General features: G+C 42.7%; 1 protein-coding gene across 1 annotated transcript in view; it reads left to right on the top strand.

The window, feature by feature from the left end:
- LOC145412991 (chitin deacetylase 1-like) overlaps positions 1-17,092 on the top strand; it is a 46,724-nt gene extending 29,632 nt beyond the window's left edge. The window contains exons 5-8 of the mRNA XM_080282813.1: positions 14,153-14,312; positions 14,783-14,913; positions 15,366-15,515; positions 15,939-17,092. Of these exons, the coding sequence (XP_080138939.1) occupies positions 14,153-14,312; positions 14,783-14,913; positions 15,366-15,515; positions 15,939-17,092 (1,595 nt within the window). The remainder of the gene's footprint in view (positions 1-14,152; positions 14,313-14,782; positions 14,914-15,365; positions 15,516-15,938) is intronic.
- Positions 17,093-22,518: the final 5,426 nt, after the last annotated feature.

Here is a 22,518-nt window from a genome sequence, read left to right as displayed (position 1 = left end):
TTTACGAGTATATTCCATAAGGGTTTGAGTAGGACAGTCGTGGCGGTCTCTCCTTCATGCACAATAAAAAAGCTAAGTGGGGCAAATCGCAACTGAGAGTTCCCTCAAGCTTAAATCAGCTTGTCTGGCATGTTAATGTGTCTCAAACCCGGTGTTGTTTCTTCCCCTTCCCTTGACTATATTGCATTTCCCGGTGTCTCGCCTTGACACTTTACAAGACACTTTCATCATGCCTTTTCAAACTACAAAACGAAAGCGCTTTTTCTAGAATTCAAATAAATGAAGTGTCTTAGGCTTTCTTCAACATACAGGGTTTCTCATGAATCGTAAACCCTAATAACAACAAAGGGGGCTATACAGAAAGCACACGGGCGAGGTCTTAAATGAATGTAATTGCTGCCACCATTGCTACTCTCTTGAGCAGGACAATAAAAGTATTCTGATTCTATTTGGCGTATGGTGATTTGAGTCAGGTGTGAGTGAGTCACTAGAACCTGAGAGTGTTAATTAATATTCTACACCGCTCACCTGCGTCACATCAAAATTTACGAATCCTTGTGATGTGGAGCATAAATTAACAAAGTGAAAAGTGAATGTGATCAAATGGCCAATCACTGCAGTTCATTATCTTGCCATGTCACTCCTGGAGGAGTTTCTGATACGGGTGCCACTCAAGGGCATGGGCCTTCACATCACACCTCCATCACTCCACAACACCGCATCATACCACACCACACCATTACACTCCACACCACACGACTACAAACCATATCACACCAAACCAAACCATTATATTACAGCACAACATACCACTACACTCCAAACAGTACATCACACTATATCACACCACATCCTGATACATTATTACAAAATACATCACAACACACATACCTCCAGACCACAGTACATCACTTCACACCACATCGCACCACACCATACCACACCACACCACACTACATACAGCATCGCATCACATCACATCGCAAAATCACACCACACCATACCACATATCTCTTCACATCACACCACAAAATCACACCACATATCACATCACATCACAAAACCACAGTGCATCACACCACACCACACCACACCAAGGGTAAAATCTGTTCCAAAGCCTTCCCATCCCCACCTGCCTTCCCACAAGCAGGTACAGCATCACACAGCACGTCCGCACAAACGCCTGACATTTTCTAACACACATTCCGTCACAGTCTACAGCGGTGAAGTCTGTTCTGTGAAACAAAGAGACTAAAAATGTTACGCTAAGAAATTTTCAGAAATCAGACAGACAGGAAGAGGTGGTGACCGAGCCGCAGAGAAGTACAATAGACTGATGTTACGTAAAATTACACGACCGATCCTAGTAGCGTGGGGCAGGGGGCAGCTTGATAAACCCGTCTTAAATCATTTTTCACTTCTCACCAACATGTCACAGAATAAAACGCCAATATTAATAACTGATTCTGAATGAGGCAGCCTTGCCAAATTTCAGTAAAGCATGTTCGGTTGGTAAATAACATTCCAATGGTGACATTTGTGTGTGACGCTGTCTGCTGGTGGTGGTAAGTAGGAGGCGGATTATCTACTTCACACCGAGTCGCATGCATGAAATCATAATATATATATATATATATATATATATATATATATATATATATATATATATATACAATGACACCCTTACAATCAGATACAGGCCAATATTTATCTGCAGGCACTAATCTCTCTCTCTCTCTCTCGACACACACAAGAAAGAGACTAACCAACACGGCCTCACATGCCGGTACACGCACACACGCACTCAGATGCTGCGTGTGTGAGACAGTGAGGGAATGGGAGCAAAACTAAAAGTGTGAGAGAAAACGGTGTAGTAAAATGGGTACCCTACTTGTCACACCTCAATCATCACCTATAAAGTAGTGGTGTGTGTGTGTGTGTGTGTGTGTGTGTGTGTGTGTGTGTGTGTGTGTGTGTGTGTGTGTGTGTGTGTGTGTGTGTGTGTGTGTGTGTGTGTGTGTGTGTGTGTGTGCTGAAAACTTACCGTTCCGGTGAATTATTGAATCTCTAAATTAGGCTCCAACAACTGTCAAGTCAAATAACAAAAATAAATGAAAAAAAGAAAGAAAAAATACTACTACAAAGACTTCTACTACTACTACTACTACTAAAAATGATAACAGTAATTATAATAATAATAATAAATATAAAACAATAGCGAAAACTGAATCGTGAGTGACAGGCGAAGCAGTCATTCACTCACTTTAAAAGACCAGAAAGTGAGAATTTTAATATGTGTGAATGGCAGTGAGTGAGGACGCGAAAAGTGAGTGAGAGTGAAAGCTGAGAAGGCGTGTAAGTGTGACAGTAACTTTGACAGCGAGACTGAATGGGAATGAGTGTGTGTGTGTGTGTGTGTGTGTGTGTGTGTGTGTGTGTGTGTGTGTGTGTGTGTGTGTGTGTGTGTGTGTGTGTGTGTGTGTGTGTGTGTGTTTTCCTACAATAAACATTACATTATAGACAATCACTGTTACATTTCATTAACTCATAATTTCCCATATATTCTCCATTAAAGTTCAAATGAAAGTTTTCGAAATTACATCTTAGTTCTTCTCACTTTTTCCTGCCAGCTTCGACTCCAGGTAAAGCTGGGGGGGTGGGGGGAGACGCCTTGTTTTACTATCCTTGTCATTGACTCACAGATCAGATATTACAGTCAAGAGGCTACGTTGATGCTACCTTACTTCCTTTGGTCTCCTTTATGTGAGTGAGTGAGTGAGTGATAGTACATAAAGTGAGTATGAATGATTAACAGTGACAGCGAGTAAGAAAGTGAGTGAGTGGGTGGGGAGCGTGAGGTGTTAGAGTGATTGTGTGAGTGAAAAAGTAAGTGAAAGAGTGAGTGGGTGAGAAAGGGTGAGTTATAGTAGGTAAGTGAAGAAGTAAGAAAGTGAGTATCAGAATGAGAGAGAATGAGTGAGAGTGAGTGAGCAGGGGGTCCACTCTCCCGTGACGTGACCACATACTTCCGCTGTCTGAATGTCTGTCTACAGTAATCACTGCTTGCTTCACTCTCTATCTATCTGTCTATCCATCTATCTATTGATCCGTCTATCTTTCTCAGTCTATCTAAGGATATCTGCGTCACTCATATCTCTACTTACCTCTCTCTCTCTCTCTTTCTCTCTCTCTCTCTCTCTCTCTCTCTCTCTCTTTCTCTCTCTCTCTCTCTCTCTCTCTCTCTCTCTCTCTCTCCTTGCATCACTGAGTTTGTTTGCCTATTTGCTTATGTTTATGTAATTAAGAAAGAATTAAAAAAAAAGTCAGACGGCAAATACTGCCCCCTAAAAAAAAAAAAAACGAACACAACTCCAAAAACCAAGATTAAAGAACTGGAGGTCATAGGCAGAGGGAAAAATGAAAAAGAAAAAGAAAAATGTTCCTGATTTGGCGCATGTCGTACAGGAAGAACTCAGAATACCAGATAATGTTTGCATGAGAGAGTTGGACGGAAAAGGGGTGTGAGTGTGAAGTTGGACGGGTGCTGCGTGCCCGCCGTTATGGGGCCAAGACACTCAAGCAGATAATTCAGAGGAGCAGTGAGTGATCAGTGTAACGTTTAAGGAGGCTCCTAACACCTTTTCCTAAGCGATTTATTCTGCTTATTACTCCTTACTGCCCCATTCTGTGTTACATAAATCGTTCTAATATCACCATACTCTGTATAAATAACGTACAAAAAAAATATTAACCAGCCTACATCCAAAAATAAATCGCTAAGGAAGAGGTGCTAGGGAGTCTCCTTACCCTACGAGAATACGAGCCGAAGAGTATGTGCTTGATGCCTGTCTGTCTATCTATTTCCACTTGCCTCTATATATCTGGTCTCCTATCTATCAGCATATCTATTTTCTGTCTGCCTGTCTGCTGTGTGGGAGGCGGTCTCTGCTTGCTGTCTGACTGTCTATTCCCACCTGCTTATGTCCTTACCTACCTATCCACCAGACCAAAATTCCTACTGTCTGCTCCTACTGTAAACCGGTGCCAACCTGCCTGGTATCTATCTATCTATCTCTATCTATCTATTCTTTTAGTCACATCAATCAATCAAGCAAGCACTCTTTCTATATTTATTCACCTATCTACCCAACCATCAATCAACAAATCCATCTATCTATTTATCTGTCTATCTACTTATCTGTCTATCTACTTACCTTCCTATCCATCAAACCACATTCCTACAAGTTCACACCTGCACACCCACCTGTACCTTCTCACTGCCTTCTTGCCGGAGTCCCTCACATCCTTGAAAGCAACATCAGACAATACGTTTTATCCTTTCCCACACTCTCTCTCTCTCTCTCTCTCTCTCTCTCTCTCTCTCTCTCTCATATGCTCGCTTGCCTTCAGCCTAATATATCTCCCACATATATAGAAAAATTTATGAGTTTCATCAACCACTTCGTCGAGTTACTGTCAATTGTTTATTTATCGTTTTATATACGCGTCCTTCACTCCCCCCAGCAACACCTGTCTCCCTCACTCCAACCCCTCCCCTTCAAAGCTCCCCTCCAACCCCTCCCCTTCAAAGCCCCCCTCCAACCCCTCCCCTTCAAAGCCCCCCTTCAACCCCCCCCCCGGCATCCCCCTTCCGTTAACCTGTCCCGCTAAATGAGGAGAATTTCTGTCCTTGGATCCTAGTCTTGTCGGCCTGGTACCTGTTTCTTACCTATTATTATTATTATTATTATTATTATTATTATTATTACTACTATTCTTGCTAGCTCTAGACGAATTTGTTAACTTGGGGGAAATCATTTACAGTAAGTGGATTATAGGTGTTCCGTATTTTCTCCTTTACACTGAGGACAGAGTGACATGGAGGCAATTTATCCGTCACCCCCCCCCCACTCGGGAATGAAGACGTCCGGTTATAGATAAATAGGTAGAGAGTACGATAGACAATAAACAGACAGATTGGCAGATAGACAGATATATATACAGATAGATAAATGCAGAGATCAACTATTAAGAAAGGGGTATTAGGGAGCCTGCTACGCCCACCATGACACGGTCCCATGGTTTCACAGGCATGTCACTGAACTGGCCGAGCAAGACCGTCCCCCTTCCCCTCCCCGACCCCTCAACTACTGCCTCCCTCCCCCTCAACAACTGCCCCCCCTCCCCCTCAACCGCTACACCTCCTCAACCACTGCCCCCCTCCCCCTCAACCACTACACCTCCTTAACCATTGCCCCCCTCCCCCTCAACCACTACACCTCCTTAACCATTGCCCCCCTCCCCCTCAACCACTACACCTCGTCAACCACTGCCCCCCTCCCCCTAAACCACTACACCTCCTTAACCACTGCCCCCCTCCCCCTCAACCACTACACCTCCTTAACCACTGCCCCCCTCCCCCTCAACCACAATTCCCCTCCCCTTCAACCAATGCCCCCCTCCCCCTCAACCACTGCTCCCCCTCCCCCTAAACCACTAACCCCCTCCCCCTCAACCACTACCCCCCTCCCCCTCAGCCACTGCCCCCCTTCCCGCTCACCACCCCCGCACCAATCACACTCCCGTTACGCCACACCGACCCAGGAAAAGGAGGCAAGGCACAAAAGTATATAAGAAGAACTTTAAGAAAAATATTACTGTCGTGTAAGATAATCGTAGAAATTGTAGAGGAGGTAAGATTAAAAACTTGAGAACCGCAGCCCTCTTAAAAAAAAAAAAAAAAATCATGTATGTAAAATCGTAAACATTAGAGAGAAAGTTTGATCGATATCTTGAAACCCTGAGTACGATAAGTTAATTAAGGATGAAAACTAAATAACTGAAACCCTGCGTAAGATAAAGCAAATAAATTAAAGATGAACACTAAATAATTGATACCAGTCTGAGATAATGCGAAGGACTTACAGGCAACGTAAAACTGGAGCCTATAATAAGAAGAAAGCATGATGAACCTGAAATTCCGAAGCTTTAGCCAAGAATTTTTTTTGCTAATGTCACTGCACACACTGGTCGCCCTCATGTCCAAATATATGCCACGGTGAGAAATTTCTAAACCTGTATTCTCTCCCTCCCTCTTTCTTTTTTCTTTTTCTTTTTTATTGTGCAAATAGATTAGGGAAGTAAAGCATGAAGGAAATATAATCTCTCCTGGTTTACTATATTCTGTCTTTCATTCCAATAAAGGACAATGATTTAGTTTTTAGTCTTTCCTTTAATGACTTTTCTTTTGGTGTAGCCTCTTGTCCTCCTCCTTTTCCTTTTTTTCTTATTTATACTCCATTTATTCAGTGGGTATCAAATATGTGATTATTTTTATTATCGTTATTATTATTATTATTATTATTATTGTTATTATTATTATTATTATTAAGCTTTCATTATAACCTAGTGTAAGCGTCTTTATTTTTATTCCCTTTTCTCTTTCTCTCTCTCTTTTTCTTCTGCACCCTCCATCAAGTCATTAGGACGAAGAGGTTGAAGGGTTTTCGTACTCTCTCTCTCTCTCTCTCTCTCTCTCTCTCTCTCTCTCTCTCTCTCTCTCTCGTGCATCCTCCATTCAGCCATTAGAAAAGAAAAGCGTGAAGAAAGAGCGTACCAACCGTAGCTCCTCTTGCGGCAGTCACGCTTCACGCTTCAGGGTGCTCGAAAAGAACACTCACGCTCAAAAGAACACTCACGCTCAAAAGAACACACACGCCCAAAGGAACACACACACACTCACCCACCCACTCACCCACACCCACACACACACACACACACGCACACACACGCACACCTAAAAGAACACGGAAAACAACACACTCAAAAAACGAGCACTGAGGCTCAACCTCTCGCATTACGTGTTTTATTCGCACGCGTTACGTTACTGACACGGCAAGCAGGTGTTTGTAATTACCACAAACACACACACACACACAAAATGCACTCGGTTACATGAACTTCCTCCCACGCAAATATTTACCACCATAACACAAGTCCGCTGGGTGGGGTGCTCATGCAGAACTAAGAGGCGTGTGTTCTTCTAAAGGCGGTAAACTGGCAAACTCGATTCTCCTCTCGTAAACTGTATACACAATGTTCCTCTTATTTACACTTAATATATGTATAAGTCTGTCATGCAAATAAGTCGCTTGCTGACACGTGATACGCTAATGTTCACAGAAAAAAAGAAAGAAAGAAAGAAACACGAAACGGCCTGAGAGTTTCTCGTGTTTCCTTTTATATATTTATCCATTTATCCATTCAATTATCCATTTATTTATTTATTTTTATGGATGTCGGCAAATAACCTCTGCATTAAAACACAATCCCTGCTTCGATCACATGCAATTCTGAGACTATCTGGATCGAGAAACAAACCAGCTTAGAAGAAAAACGTCATATGCAAATAAAGGTCTTGGGATTTATTAAACGTTTCGCCTGTAAACATTAACATTGGAATCGTTCTCTGCATTTGGTGTTTGGGATTCTCTACCTACCTGTCAAACTACCCAAGCTCTTTTCACTACTACTTAGCCTACACCGTTTTAAATACGACCTATGCTCTTTTTATTACTACTTACGCTCTTTCAACGCCTACTTACACATTTCTAACTTAGACTTTTAACTCGTGTTACAACATAGTTTTATATACAGAACTTTTTCTTTCTTACTTCATTTTCTTATATGAATGTGTGTGTGTGTGTGTGTGTGTGTGTGTGTGTGTGTGTGTGTGTGTGTGTGTGTGTGTGTGTGTTCTCTGGAAGGGACAGGGAGCTAACTTCTGCGAGCCATTTCTTTTATTACATAGATTAAAAAAAAAAAATACCTTTCTGACTCCTACGCAAATACATTTTTTTTATACTTCATTCTTGTTACTACTACACGATTTAACTTTATCTTATTTATTTATTTACTTATTTCCTTATATTATTGCTTAGGCGAAACCTCCTACAGTGACGTGGTTTACTGTGGCGGCGTATCAAGGCTCCTCTCGCTTTTCATGCCGTTGGAAATTACTGGGAAATGGCGAGAGAAAAAATTATACGAAGTGAGCGAGCGTGTGAAGAAATATTTGCCATGAGTGTGTGAGAGTGAGTGAGGGAAAGGGTGACTGAGTAAATGAGTGTGAGAAGAAATATGTGCTGTGAGTGAGTGGATGAATGAATGAGTGTGAAAGGGAAAGTGAAATGATGAGGAAGGCTTGGTGACGCTAGAGTGACGGCAGGTGGCGCCATATTTGTTATTGTTACGGAGGAGGAGGATAAAAAGAAAGTGGTAAATGTGAACAAAGGACTGAGGAAACAGGAAAGTCGAGCCCAGGCGAAAGCAGGAGAAAAGGGAAAAAAAAGGGCAATAGATGAAAAATATGTAAACAGCGGAAGGAAGAAAAGAGAAAGAGGGAAAACAAAAAGAAGCAGGGGAGAGTCAGCGTGGAGAAGCGAGATGTGGTGGGGTGAGGAGGGGGAGGGGAGACAAGGATGGGATGTGGTAGGCTGGGGGTGAGATGGAGGGGAAGAAGAAGGAAGAGAAGCGATGAAGAAGCAGAGGGGGGGGAGAAAGGAATGAGAGACAGTGTGAAGAAATGGAAAGGAATGGAAGCTGGGGAGGGGGAGAAGGGAAAAGGGGAGAGAAGGGGAGAGAAAGGGAAGATAAAGGGGAAGAGAATGAACAGAAAATGGGAGAAGGAAGAGAAAATGGGAGAAGGAAGAGAAAGGGAGGGGGAGAAGGAAAGGAAGGAGGAAAGAAGGAGGAACAGTAGCGAACAGAAGATGGCAGGAAGAGGGAGGAAATATGACAGAAGGAAGGGAAAGAGCAAGAGTGTGGGGAAGCAGAAAGGAATTGGGGAAGGGGAGAAGGGAGGTGGGAAGGAGAAGACAAGGAAACGAAAGAGGAAACGAAAAGTAAAGAAATGAAGAAAGGAGAAAGGGAAAAGAAAGGAAGGAGGGAAAGAGAGAAGAGGATGAGGGTGAAGAGGAATTCAGGTGGGGAGGGAAGAAAAGGAGGAGGAGGAGGAGGAAATAGGAAGGAAGGAAGGAAGGAAACGATGAGATGGAAGGGAATGAGGACAGGAGAAAAAAATAGGGGGAGGGGAGAAGGAAAGAGTCAGTGTGTGGTTGCTGAGAAGAATGGGGGTAGAGAAGAGGGAGAGAAGGGCGGAGGGGGGGAGGGGAGGCTGGGGGAGGGAGAGAGATGGTAGACAGCCTGGGGGGAGGATCTGAGTTGTGGAGCCAGACGAGTGAAAGTAAAAGTTCCTAACCCACCATAAACAACCCCTACCATTGTTACCACCATAATCTACCATACTAGGACAAAAACATGGAAGGAAAAACATAGCCCACCATAAAAACTGTACCGTAATAGCCTATCCTAGACTTAAAATTAGAATACGGTCAGATCCTACCATCAACCATAAAAAATAAACTAAACTAAGCCCACCATGAAGATCTACCATAGTCACCCATCACAGTCCACCATAATCTCTCCCATTAGGATGAAAATAAAATAAATGTATCCTACCATAATAATCTCATGCATCCCCTAAATTACCATAGCCACCCACCATAATAAACCATGTCATTACACCATAGCTCAGCATACGTGTTTATAATTAACAGCACAACCATAGCTCACCATATTCCACCATACCAACAATACACCACCATACCCTACCATAGCAGCCCAGTATATCCTAGGGCATTACCATAAAAAATACACAACCATAACTCACCACACAGACCTACCATAGCCCACCATAAGTACCCACCATAACCAAACACAGCAAGTTACAACATTCATTCATACCACGTCACAGCCTACCACTGACCATAACACTACCTTAAAACATTCAACCATGACCTACCATACTCCATCACACCATCCTCAAGAGACAACCATTAACCTAAATACAACTCTATCATAGCAACCATTTCAAACAGACAACCATATCCCATTACAACACCCTACCATGACCTCACACCAGACCCTGAAAGACCCTACCATGTCTAGCCTATCCTTCATTACACCACCATGACCAATTCCACAGCATCCAACATCCAACCATGATTCACACCATATCCTCCATCACTCTACCATATCTCACCATATCGTTAATTACACTACCATGACCAACTCCAGCCTATCCACCGTACAACCATGATTAACACCACATCACACCCTACAGCACCCTACCATGAAACTCTCCACACCTCACTGCACCCTACCATGACCCACCATATCCTGCAGTATCCTACCATGCTATCATTCACTCCATACCCTACAAAGCTCTTAAAAATAAAACTACCATACGACCATGCGAAACCCTACCATAAGTAATCATTTCCTACCAAACTAGAGATTATGAACCCCCCCCCCGGTTCCTGCACCACTCTACCAAGATTCACTGTCTATCCATCTATCTACCTACCTATCTATCTATCGACCATGACTCACTATTATTCACTTCATCAATCTATTTACCAAACACTATCAATCAATATCAATCAACGAATCAATCAACCAATCAATCAATCAATCTATCTATCTATCTATCTATTTATCTATCTATCATCAAACATCAGAACAAACCCTAATCATGTCCTACCCTTAATTCACCACCTGTTGCAAATAAGTACGAGAAAACCTTCAATATCAACTCATCATTTGGATATATATGATAAACTGGACGAGAGAGAGAGAGAGAGAGAGAGAGAGAGAGAGAGAGAGAGAGAGAGAGAGAGTCTAAGTTCTCTATATATTACCTTTAAGTTCCGGGTATATGAGAGAGGGGGGTGTGAGTTGGGAGCAGGGCAGTGAGATGGCGGTGGACAGGGCGACTTGGAGGCGATTTGTTTGTGGCCACCCCAAACGGGATTGAGGCGTCTGGCAATAGATAGATAGATAGATAGTTCCAGGTTTAATGTAACTCCGACGCATTAGAGGAAGTTACACCCGTATTCCAAAAACTGTGAGGACGAATCATCATCATCATCATCATCACAATCACCACCACCACCATCACCATTACCACCAGCACCAGCACCACCATCATCACCACCACCACCACCCCCACCAACAGCATCATCCCAACCTCGATTCCCACCTAACTCTAACCGCCTGTTATCAGACTAGTTTCCTCCCATCCAGTTCTAGGAGACAAACCGTTACCCGCCAAGCTCAAGACCGTTACTCCGAGTAGTGCTTTAAACCACTCGACAAGATACAGTCAAACAGAAAAATAAAACAGAAAAAAGTTGACCCAGCCAGTGCTCCCGTTCTGTCAGTCCTGGGGCGGGGGGTGCGGTGAAGCCTGTATTAGTGCGACAAATGCAAGGTTTTCCAATACCACCTGTGGAAACCGACGAAGCCCCGCGGTACACACACACACACACACACACACACACACACACACACACACACACACACACACACACACACACACACACACACACACACACAGCAAGCACGTTACAGCCATGAACTCCACCGGGTGTTCATGCTTCTCTGGGCGTGGTTCTTATACGCTTCCGAATCTATCTATTTATTTATCTATCTATAGTCTGACGCCATAATCCCGTTCTAGCTATCTATCTGTCTATAGTCTGACGCCATAATCCCATTAAGGGGTGGCCGTATGCCTTTGAGTTTGTTGTTTCACGGAGAGGGGCACTAACTCCTCGCCAACCCACTTGTTGACGCGTAGGGTACATGTATGTGTTGGTTACAAGGTTACCACCCAGCGTTGTAAATGGTTTCCTGGCTTACAGGAAACCATTAAGTTTGTCATTCAATGTAAAGCCACCTGAAATGGGAAGAAGAGGAAAAGTGACAAGTAAGATAGAAACAGGAAGAGAGGAGCGCAGACAAAGACAAAGAATGACAAAGGCGAAGGATGAAGTAGGCAGCATTACATCAAGTTCGCGGATGATGAACGTCACCACCAACCATACGTTTACTAAAATTCCTCTGCTATAACAATCCAACCAAAGCAGCGTTACATAACCCTGGAATTAACTAGTTACAGCCTCGTATAATGCTAAGGCGTAAAACAGTTTGATTAACCGTCTGATTGTATTATACAGTACCATTTTTTTTTTTTTTCAGTCCGGAATTGACGTTCTCAGGGGAAGAAAAGGAGTCCAACATTGCAACTGTTCTCATTAATCCGATTTCGGGATTTATCACACGACTGGAAAAACAGTTCTCTAGAATGGCAAGATTACTCTCAAGTTATCTACAACAGCGAGATGACTAAACAGAAATACACATTAAGTCTATTCTATCTATATACCTAGGCTGCTTCCCCCAACGAAAGGGAGGTAGCCGAGACAGGACGACACACTCCCCATTTACTCATCCATTCAAACACATTCATTCGCATCTTAGCCCCAAAGGGGAGAACGGACAGATCCTCACCGCACCACACCGCACAAGGGTCAACTGCGCAATGCAATCAGTGACATCCGCAGCAGGGCCCGACAACAGAACTGGTTTACCCCTGCCACATCATAACAGACCCATCCCCTTACCCGCACCTGACCTGACTAGTTGATCCGACCAAATGCGGGAGAATATCCCCTCAGGGCTGCGTCATCACTTATTCATTCACAATTTCTCTCCATTTATTTCTGTCACGCACAGCCACTCTTCCTTGCTCAACAGACATCCCTTTCGCATCCAGCGCTCTCTTCACACTGTCCATCCATCCTATTCGTGGTCTTCTCTCAGCCTTACACCTCTCACATCAGATCTAGTTATCTTTTTCACCAATCGCTCATTATCCATTCTCTCCATATGCCCAAACCATCGCAACACCCTCTGCTCAACTCTACCAGCCATCTCCCGAACAACTCCAGTTCTCCTTCGCACTAAGGAGTACACATTAAGTACCTCATAATAAGTTACAGCACCTAAGCCTGCCGTACATGCCCCTTTAAACCATGAGATTTTCACTGTGTGCAGACTCTGATAATTTTATATTATAAATTTATTAGGTGTGATAACTTCCACTTTGAATTCAAACAAATTCACTTTATATGCAGTGCCTTTAAATTAACTGAAAAATGTCGATTCGGCCATAAGACTTGTAAACTTAAGACGCAAATACGTTTATGTGTTCGTGGACAGAACTCTTTGATCAGCTGATTAAATGCACACTTCTAAAGAGGGCTATTAATTTATTTGTGAATATGGGCAGTTCAAGCCTGAGCTATTGTGTATGTTACTGTTTTTCTCAAAAAATTCAAAATACTCCCATTCCAACAGCGAGGTTTTCAGTCAGGCACGTATTTCTTATTATGTCGGAAATTTTCACAAGGAGCGGTGAAATGCACAAGACAGTAAGTTTAGAAATGACAATGTAAGTTGAATATCTCTCTTGCCTCACAGTGCCGATTTCACAGCTGCTGCTTTTCGTTCCAACACATACCTACTCTCACCTCAAATTCGGGATTCATAGCAGTTCTTCCGTTAGAAATAATGGGAAATAAGTTGGAGAGAGTTTGCAAGCCGAGAAAATGACAACTGTAATACCGTTCGTGTTGGTGTTTATGTTAGGTACGAACAGACTGCGAATCCGGGTCAAAGAATAAGCGTGTTGTGTATACTGTAAACCTTGACTCCCTGGCCACAAAGCACGCGTAAACCTAAAAATGGGAAGACTTACGTTTCTGTCGTAAGCAAACCACCATTACATATTTCTGTTTTTACCGTCTCCAATATTGCCTGTTTTTCATATACCTCTCTCTCTCCTATTTTCACTGTTGCTAAAATACATCCTTCTTTCTGGTATATTTCTGCTTAGCCTCACAGTTATTACGATGACGTCACATGATATTTAGTTCTCAGAACATCTGTAGTGAAAGAGGAAGTACAATCACCTTTTAACTCCTCATGCGCAATAATGTCTTCTGCTGTTTTTCTACTGCACTATTTGATTTTATTCTAAATTTCTCGTAGTGAACTTTTTAAAAATCTGTCAACCCCTTCACTACGATAAAAAATTTTCTGTATCATCTACTATCGCCGATCAATTTCCATCAACTCCTTCCCAACGCCAATGTTTCCTAAATTTTCTTACTAACGCCACACGTCTTTACCAAAAACCTCTCGCACTGAAGAGGCTAAGCCAAACTCTTTTCTCTTCTCCCTACAGTTATATATGCTCGGGATGCGCCTAACCCCCACCCCCGTGAGAGGCGGCAGCTAACCAACCTGCTGGACCTGCCTGTGAGCACGGAGGAGCTGTGTGATGGAAAGCCTAGCCATGAGTTCTTTAGGCTGCCCACTGTAAAGGACTGCAGGGATGTCTTCAGGTGAGGGAGAGATGGAGAGATGGATCGATAGAGGGATGGATGGATGGATGGATGGAATTATAGGCAGATACAGATATATGGGTGGATAAATGCGTGGAAAAATAGTCACGTACAATAAGACAGATACAGACAGACTGACGGACAGATAGAAGTAGACAGCCAAAGAGATAGACAAGCTATACAGATAGTCAGATGGAGGATGGATAAGCAGACAGATAGATTGACGGACGGACCGACGGATGGACAGATAATATATATATATATATATATATATATATATATATATATATATATATATATATATATACATACACACACACACACACAGAATATGCAGCTACCGATCAACATAAATTATCCTGAAACTATACGAACATCAGGGTCAACTTGGCTACAAATACCCAGACACACTCCACCCACGAACATTCTGCCCAGCTCTCACTATTCTCCTTCTTCACCTCCTACTACAGGTGTGATCGGAGTGGGGTGCTGGGCCCAATTAGGCTGGCCGCCGTAAGATGCCCCTCAGGTCTCAATTTCGACGTGGAGAGGCAGGTGTGCGACTGGAAAAGGAAGGTGAAGAATTGCGACACACTAGAGAGTAAGTCGTTTAGTTGCACAGTCCATCTTTGAGTCGCCCAGTTGTCTTCTGTCTGTCCTCCCTAATGGTGCTACTTGTTTTCTGCTTCTTCCTTTCATAGTTAAAAACTGTAATAAGCTCGAGAATGAATTGTCTTCTTCCATCTGTCATTTCTAATGCTACAACTTGTCCCACATTTCTTTCATTCTTCTAAGCCATCCGTTTAGGTACATTCGTTACTTCTCTGTTTCTTCAGTTTCAAGCTTAAAATCCTGGTTTATGTTTTTTTTTTTTTTTTTCCATCCTCGCCATAACATCTACTTCATAATTCGCTGTTCCTGCATAACTTTTCCCTACCATACCACACACCGCCCTGTGCTAAATATTTCCCCTTACTTTGCCAAACAGATGTTATTTCACCATATCCATTAACCTACATAGCGGTATCAACTCGTCTCTCTCACGTTCACCAGAGCCCATCAAAGCCAAGCCTCTACTAGACACGGTGGAGCCTATCTGCCCGGCTGGTCAACTGGCGTGTGGGGACGGGGTTTGCCTCCCTACGACGGTGTTCTGTGACGGACACATAGATTGCGACGACGAGTCCGACGAAAATGCTTGTGGTGAGTTTTAAGTTGTTGATTTACAGGCTTACGATCGGTTCAGTTTTGTACTGTAGATATCGAGCTGGATGGATCAATTTTGAACGGAGGGCATGACCATGGGTTTGGCATCCCATTTGTACCTTTACAGTCGTCGGACTGACTCTCTGACAGGCATTTATGACGGTACGTGTGAAAGGTGTGCCCACGAAATAAAGCCAGGATTTCAATAGCTTAAATGACAAGTGAATGAGTGTGTGGCTCATTTCACTGGGCATGCTGCTGATAGTTTTCCCACCATGATGTTCGTTTCCTTTTCCTTGTTTTTTTCCTTACCTCACCATATGTGGAAAGCAAGATGGAGGATGATGATGATGACAGACGCAGTTTCCCCTCTTTAATTAAGCACCGTGACAGTCCCCCCATCTCTCATTCCTCTTACAGGTGTTGAGGAGGACCCTAACCGGGCCCCCGTGTGCGACAAGAAGCAGTGTGTGTTGCCGGACTGCTTCTGCTCCGTGGACGGCACCAGCATCCCGGGCAATCTCGACCCCGCCAGCACCCCACAGATGGTCACCATTACCTTCTCCGGTGCCGTCAACGTGGACAATGTCGACCTCTACCAGGATCTCTTCAAGGACGAGCGTAAGAACCCCAACGGATGTCAGATCAAGGCTACTTTCTTCGTCTCCCACAGATACACTAACTACTCGGCTGTCCAGGAGCTGCATCGTAAGGGTCATGAGATAGCTGTGTTCTCCATCAGTAACCGTGAGGACCCTGAGTACTGGACGCATGGTACTTACGATGACTGGCTTACTGAGATGGCTGGCTCGCGTCTTATCATCGAGCGCTTCGCCAACATCACCGACAACTCCATCATCGGTTTACGAGCACCGTACCTACGCGTGGGAGGCAACACACAATTCGAGATGATGACGGACCAGCTGTTCATCTATGACGCGTCCATCACGGCGCCCCTGAGCTCCGTGCCCCTGTGGCCCTACACCATGTACTTCAGGATGCCACACAAGTGCCACGGCAACGCCCAGCACTGCCCCTCACGCTCACATCCGGTCTGGGAGATGGTCATGAACGAGCTAGATCGACGTGATGACCCAACATTTGACGAAAGGTTGTCTGGCTGCCACTTTGTTAGTTCCTGCACCAACATTCGCCATGGTGAGCAGTTCGCGCATTTTCTTGAGCATAATTTCCAGCGCCATTATAAGACCAACAGAGCGCCCCTCGGTCTTCATTTCCACGCGGCCTGGCTGGAGAGCAAAAAGGAATTCAAGAAGGTACTCATCAAGTTCATCGAGGAAAAGACCGCCCTGAACGATGTGTACTTCGTCAACATGCTGCAGGTGATCCAGTGGATGCAGAGCCCCACCGAGAGCGCGGCCATCAGAGATTTCGAGGAGTGGAAAGAAAAATGTGACGTGAAGGGTCTGCCACACTGCTCGCTGCCCAACACGTGCCAGCTGAAGAGCCGTGAGCTGCGCGGAGAAAGCCTCAACCTGTACACCTGCATGGACTGTCCCCGCAACTACCCCTGGCTGCTTGACCCCACTGGCGATGGCATCGACCTTGTGTAAGCTCATGACGCGGGAAAGTCCACATCCTCTATATCAACAACGGTATACTCATTGGATTAGTAGGCTCACTTTCAAATGTCCGATTTCTCCTGCATGTTATCAACTTCATACTGTTATTCACATATATTTATAACATATGAGCACCGGTTTAAATCATGTCATGTGCCATGCATGGACAGATTCAAATCACCAAAAAGGCTCCTGAATTACTTTCTACACAAACCAGTCAAGAATATCGATAACATTCACTGAATAAAACTGGTGCCAGAGAGCCTCCTAAGCCCACGAGAATACGGCATTACTGTAGCCTAAATATGTGTCGTAGCGTCACATTCACGTCACCCGTGCGGCGAAACCAACAACGGTTGCCTTCCTTTGGACACGCCCACACAAAGAAGCTTATAACCGCGATTCTCAGTATACTACACCAAGAAGCCAAAGAGAAAACCAGTTAATAAAATCTGACCCAAAGAACCACTTATCACGCACACCAGATAAAAGAAACCATTCAGAATCAAAGGCAAAACCAGACCCCATGAATCAGATATCAAATAAAGGGTAAAATAAAATGTGAAATACCTAAATGTAAACCGCTGTGAGGTGCTCAATAATACAGTCTTGCACTCAACGCCCTCTCCTTGCTCCACGTCCCTGTACAAAGACACGGATCTAGTCTTTATAAAGTCAAGGTACGTCGATTTCGTAAGTTTAAACGCTCTGAGGTTGTGTGGTTTCTTTTCACTATTTGATCTCTCCTTTTTCTACTTCTCTTCATTCTTTTGTGCGATTTTCAGCATCTCATTACTCCTCCTTTTCTTTCTTCCTCTCCTCCTCATCCTCTTCCTCCTTTCCCCCATCGCCTCCTCCTGTATTCATTTAATCAAGTTTTCTTTCAACTTTCCCCCCAAAAAATACCCAAAATATGCATACAAAGGACATAGTTTTACATACCAAATACAAATACTTAGAACCAAATATTCCAACAGTATTACCAATGCGACCCACGATCCCATATTAAACCAAAATCAAGATCGACAGACGAATATAGCGACAAAAATAAATAAATAAATAATGTAAACTCCAACGCAGAAATTGCCATACTGATTGCGGGAATTTTCTTGTGCTAAAAAAAATGATAATAATAACTTGTTCCTGCCCTCCACAAATGTCAATTGTTGTCGTGCTTCACATTCTTTAAAGTTTAGTGATATTTAATTCCGTTCTGTCGTAGTGTTCGTTTGGTCGATTCAGTGTGTTATGTGTTCAGTGTAACGTGTCATTATTATTATTATTATTATTATTATTAGTCAACGTTACTATTTCCTGTGCTTTCCTTGTTATCATCACGCTACTGTTTACACTTCAAGACTGATATCAATGCTAATTATTATTATTATTATTATTATTATTATTATTATTATTATTATTATTACCGTTACTGCATTACTTCCATTCTTGTTAACCATGTCTCACCGATATGATGTCTGTATCATACAATAAATATTTTTTCAAAAAATATCGAGTTTCTTGTCACCTTCCTTATCCATGTCATTTATGTGAAAAAAAAAAAAGTTGATGATGATGATGATGATGAGGAGGAGGAGGAGGAGGAGGATTGTGGTGGTGGTGGTGGTGGTGGTGGTGGTGGTGGTGGTGGTGTGTTTTTCCTTCAATTCAGACATGCGTTGATTTAGATCCTTCTATTAGGCAACGTGGCATTTAACACACTGTTGCATTTTATATCATGATCATCATCACCATCATCATCATCATCATCTTTCTTATTCCTCTCCTCCTCCCCCTCCTCTTTCTGATTCTTCTCATGCTTCTCCTTTTTCTCCTTCAGCGGTTCGTTCACCCGGCAAAATTATTATTGATGTGACTTTCCATCGTTTACATTCCTCAAACATTCTGCTCTCTCTCTCTCTCTCTCTCTCTCTCTCTCTCTCTCTCTCTCTCTCTCTCTCTCTTCGCTTCTATCCTTCTCCCACCCTTCCCTTCCTCCTCTTCCAGCATTTTCTATATCTTCCGTCTCTCTACTTCACTTTTTTCCTTCTCATGACACTTTCTCCTTCCCCTCCCTTCCTCCTCCTTCTCTTCCTCCCTCTTCAGTGTTTTCTATATCTTCTGTTTCTCTTCTTCATTTTTCATTTCCTTCCCCCACTTTACACTTTCTCCCACCCCTCCCTTCCTCTACTCTCTCTCTCTCTCTCCATATCTTTTGTCTCTGTTCTCCATTCTTCAACTTTTTTCTTCGCTTTACACTTTCTCCTTCCTCCCTTTTCGTCTTTCTTCCTCTTTTTCTTCCTTCCTCATTCTTCTTCCTCTTGTTCTCCCTTCCTCATCCATCTTCCTCTTTTTCTTCCTTCCTCAATCTTTTCCTTCTCACCCCAGCTTTCTCTATACATATGTTTTGTTTGTCAGTCCTGGGATTTCCATAATTTCCCCACTCACTCCCTCCTCTTCCTCTTCCTCGTTCCTCTCTCCTCCTTCCTTACCAGTCAATTCTCATCCTTCCTAGTCTTTCTTTTCTCAGTCTTTCTCTCGTCCCATCAGTCTTTTTCCATCCTTCAAACATTTCCACTACCAAGAATTGTTTCCCTGAGTTTTATTATGTTCTTTTTTCAATTTATTTTCAGTTTCTTCCTCGCGTCTTCCCATTCATTTCTTTCTCTTGTCATCATTATTTTTTCTCCATTCAAGCATTTTTTACGCCCCCCTCCATTTTTTTTTTTTTTAATGTATCATGATCTTGCCCTGTCCACCCTGGCCTCCCTCACCGCCAAGAACAGATTCCCCCCCCCCCTCTCTCTCTCTCTTTCCTTCCAATCTTCTTCCAGGCATTTTTCTACCTAACTTTTTTTTCCTATTATGTGTCCCATTATCCCTCCTGCTCACCTGGGGCCTCCATTTTTTCCCTCTTCTTCTCATCACTCCCTTCCTTTTCCTCCTCCACCTTACTTCTTCCTCTTCATTTTCCTCCTCCACCTCTGTTTTGCCTCTTCATTTTCCTCCTCTAGCGTTTTTTCTCTTCATTTTCCTCCTCCACCTTTGTTTTTCCTCTTCATTTTCCTCCTCCATCATCTTTTTTTCCCATCTTCACTTTCCTCCTAAAACTTTTTCCACTTCATTTTCCTGCCACTCCACAATTTTCTAGCTAACTGTTATTTCAGGCGTGATTATTACTGCCCCCTCTCTCCACCCATGTGTTCCTCTTCGTCTCTCTTTAAGTATTTTCTCTCCCTTCCATCTCTTCCTCGTTCATCACTCTTCTCTGATGCTTCACTTCTGTCACATCATCATGCTTTAAGTAACTTCCGTGTGTGTGTGTGTGTGTGTGTGTGTGTGTGTGTGTGTGTGTGTGTGTGTGTGTGTGTGTGTGTGTGTGTGTGTGTGTGTGTGTGTGTGTTTGTGTGTGTGTGTGTGTGTGATTAATTTACCCTGTCCTTCCTATCCCTTTCTCCTCGCCCCTTCTCATTTCCCCTCCGTCTTTCTCTTCCTCATCGTTTCTCATAATTTTCCTGTCACCCAAACACTGTCACTACCTAACTTTTTTTTTTTTCTGGTAAGGCACTATTTTCCCTCTTGACCACCCTGTCCCTCCTTTTCCTTTCCCCTCCTGTCTTCTTCTCCCTCCACACTCTTCCTCAATTTTTCCTCCATGTCTCTCTTCATTTCCCTGTCACTCAAGCATTTTTACTACATGTACCTGTTTATTTTGAATTTATTTATTTATTCATTTATATTTTTTTATCCTTCCTCCTCACCCTGGCTGTTCGTCATCAACACAAACATCCCCTGGACAGACCCCCCTGCCTCACCCCTCATAGTAAATTCCTTCACCTTTCTTCTCAATCCTTCTCTTCCTTCCTTAGTTCTTTCCTTCTCTCCAGCATTCTCTCTCTCCTTCACCTTCCTTCTCAATCCTTCTTTCCCTTCCTTAGTTCTTTCTTTCTCTCCAGTATTCTCTATCCTTCACCTTCCTTCTTTTCCTGCCCCTGATGTTTCCTTCTCTCCAATGCTCTCTACCTATTTTTTTTTATTTTCTTTCTTTTTTCCTTTATTTTCTACCTAACCATTTCTCTTTTCTTTCTTTTTTTCTCATTTTCTTTCCTTTTTCTTCCTTTTTTTTTATTTTTTCAAGTACTATCATTCCTCCTGCCTACCCCTGCTCACCCTGTCCCTCGTCACCTATGTTAATCAGTTCATTCACCTTGATACCACCTGGCCTTACCACGTTCCTATAAGGCAGGTGTAAGGGACAGGTGTGAGCCGTGTCCGGGGCCAAGGGGTCGCTGGGTTACCCTCTCAGTCCAATGGCATTTTTACATTACATTCTCGCTGCTGCAAGTACATTAACAACGTACATACATACATACAAACATACTCGCACATACATACATACACATACAAACATACTCGTACATACATATATACAAACATACTCGTACATACATACATGATATATCTACATAAAACGTGTATTGCCGTGAACAGAACGTGTATGGTTTTTGAATCACTGCTGACTGAACTATAATGTGGGATGCAGGTTAATCCAATCTATTAATCAAAGCTATCCAAGAAAATATTAAAAACTGGGGGCGTGTCCCTGTCGCCAATAAAATTTTACCAATATGAGCCTAAGACATGGAAAGGGGTAACTAATAAAAAAATAATAATAACGCAATAATAATAATAATAATAATAATAATAATAATAATAACGAAAGGGGATCACCCAGACACTACCAGCCAAAATAAATAAGCAAGGAGGAGATGGCAGGGAGTCTCCTTAAGCCTTGAAGATGAAGACTACGAGGGTGAGGTAATAAAGAGCAGGTTGAGACAAATAATTGAAGAGCAGGTTGAGGTAAATAAATGAAGAGCAGGTTGAGGCAAATAAATGAAGAGCAGGATGAGGTAAATAAAGAGAAGGCTGAGGCAAATAAAGAGGAGGTAGAGACCAGTAAATAAAACGGATGAGCAATAAAGTCAACGAACAAAAGCCCTTTAAATAAAAGAGTGGCTGGGTGTAATTAGTCAATATATCTCTTGGGATAAACACTGCCTTGCTAACTCGTCCTGCAACTCGCCTGGTGGTCGCCCTTCTTCACTATTATCCATTCCTAACTGGCTTTTATATATCTATCTATTTTTTATCCACTTATTTATATTTTTATCTATGCTATTATTTATCTATCCCTTATTTTTATTCACTGATTTATTTTTATCCATACTTTTTAATTTTATTCATTCTTATATACTCTGACCGATACTTTTATTTATCTATCTAACTTATTTTTATTTACTTATATTTCTATTAACATATATTGATCTATTATTACATTTATTTACATTTGTATCTATAACTTTATTTTATCCATCTATCAATTTAATTCATTTACTTATATTTTTATTAACATATCC

Source organism: Coenobita brevimanus, chromosome 94 (genome assembly GCF_032717465.1).
Source record: "Coenobita brevimanus isolate Jiangsu-jjx chromosome 94, ASM3271746v2, whole genome shotgun sequence".
Taxonomy (NCBI): domain Eukaryota; kingdom Metazoa; phylum Arthropoda; class Malacostraca; order Decapoda; family Coenobitidae; genus Coenobita; species Coenobita brevimanus.
The sequence above is the reverse complement of the archived record's forward strand: the minus strand, read 5'-3'. Positions and strand labels throughout refer to the sequence as shown.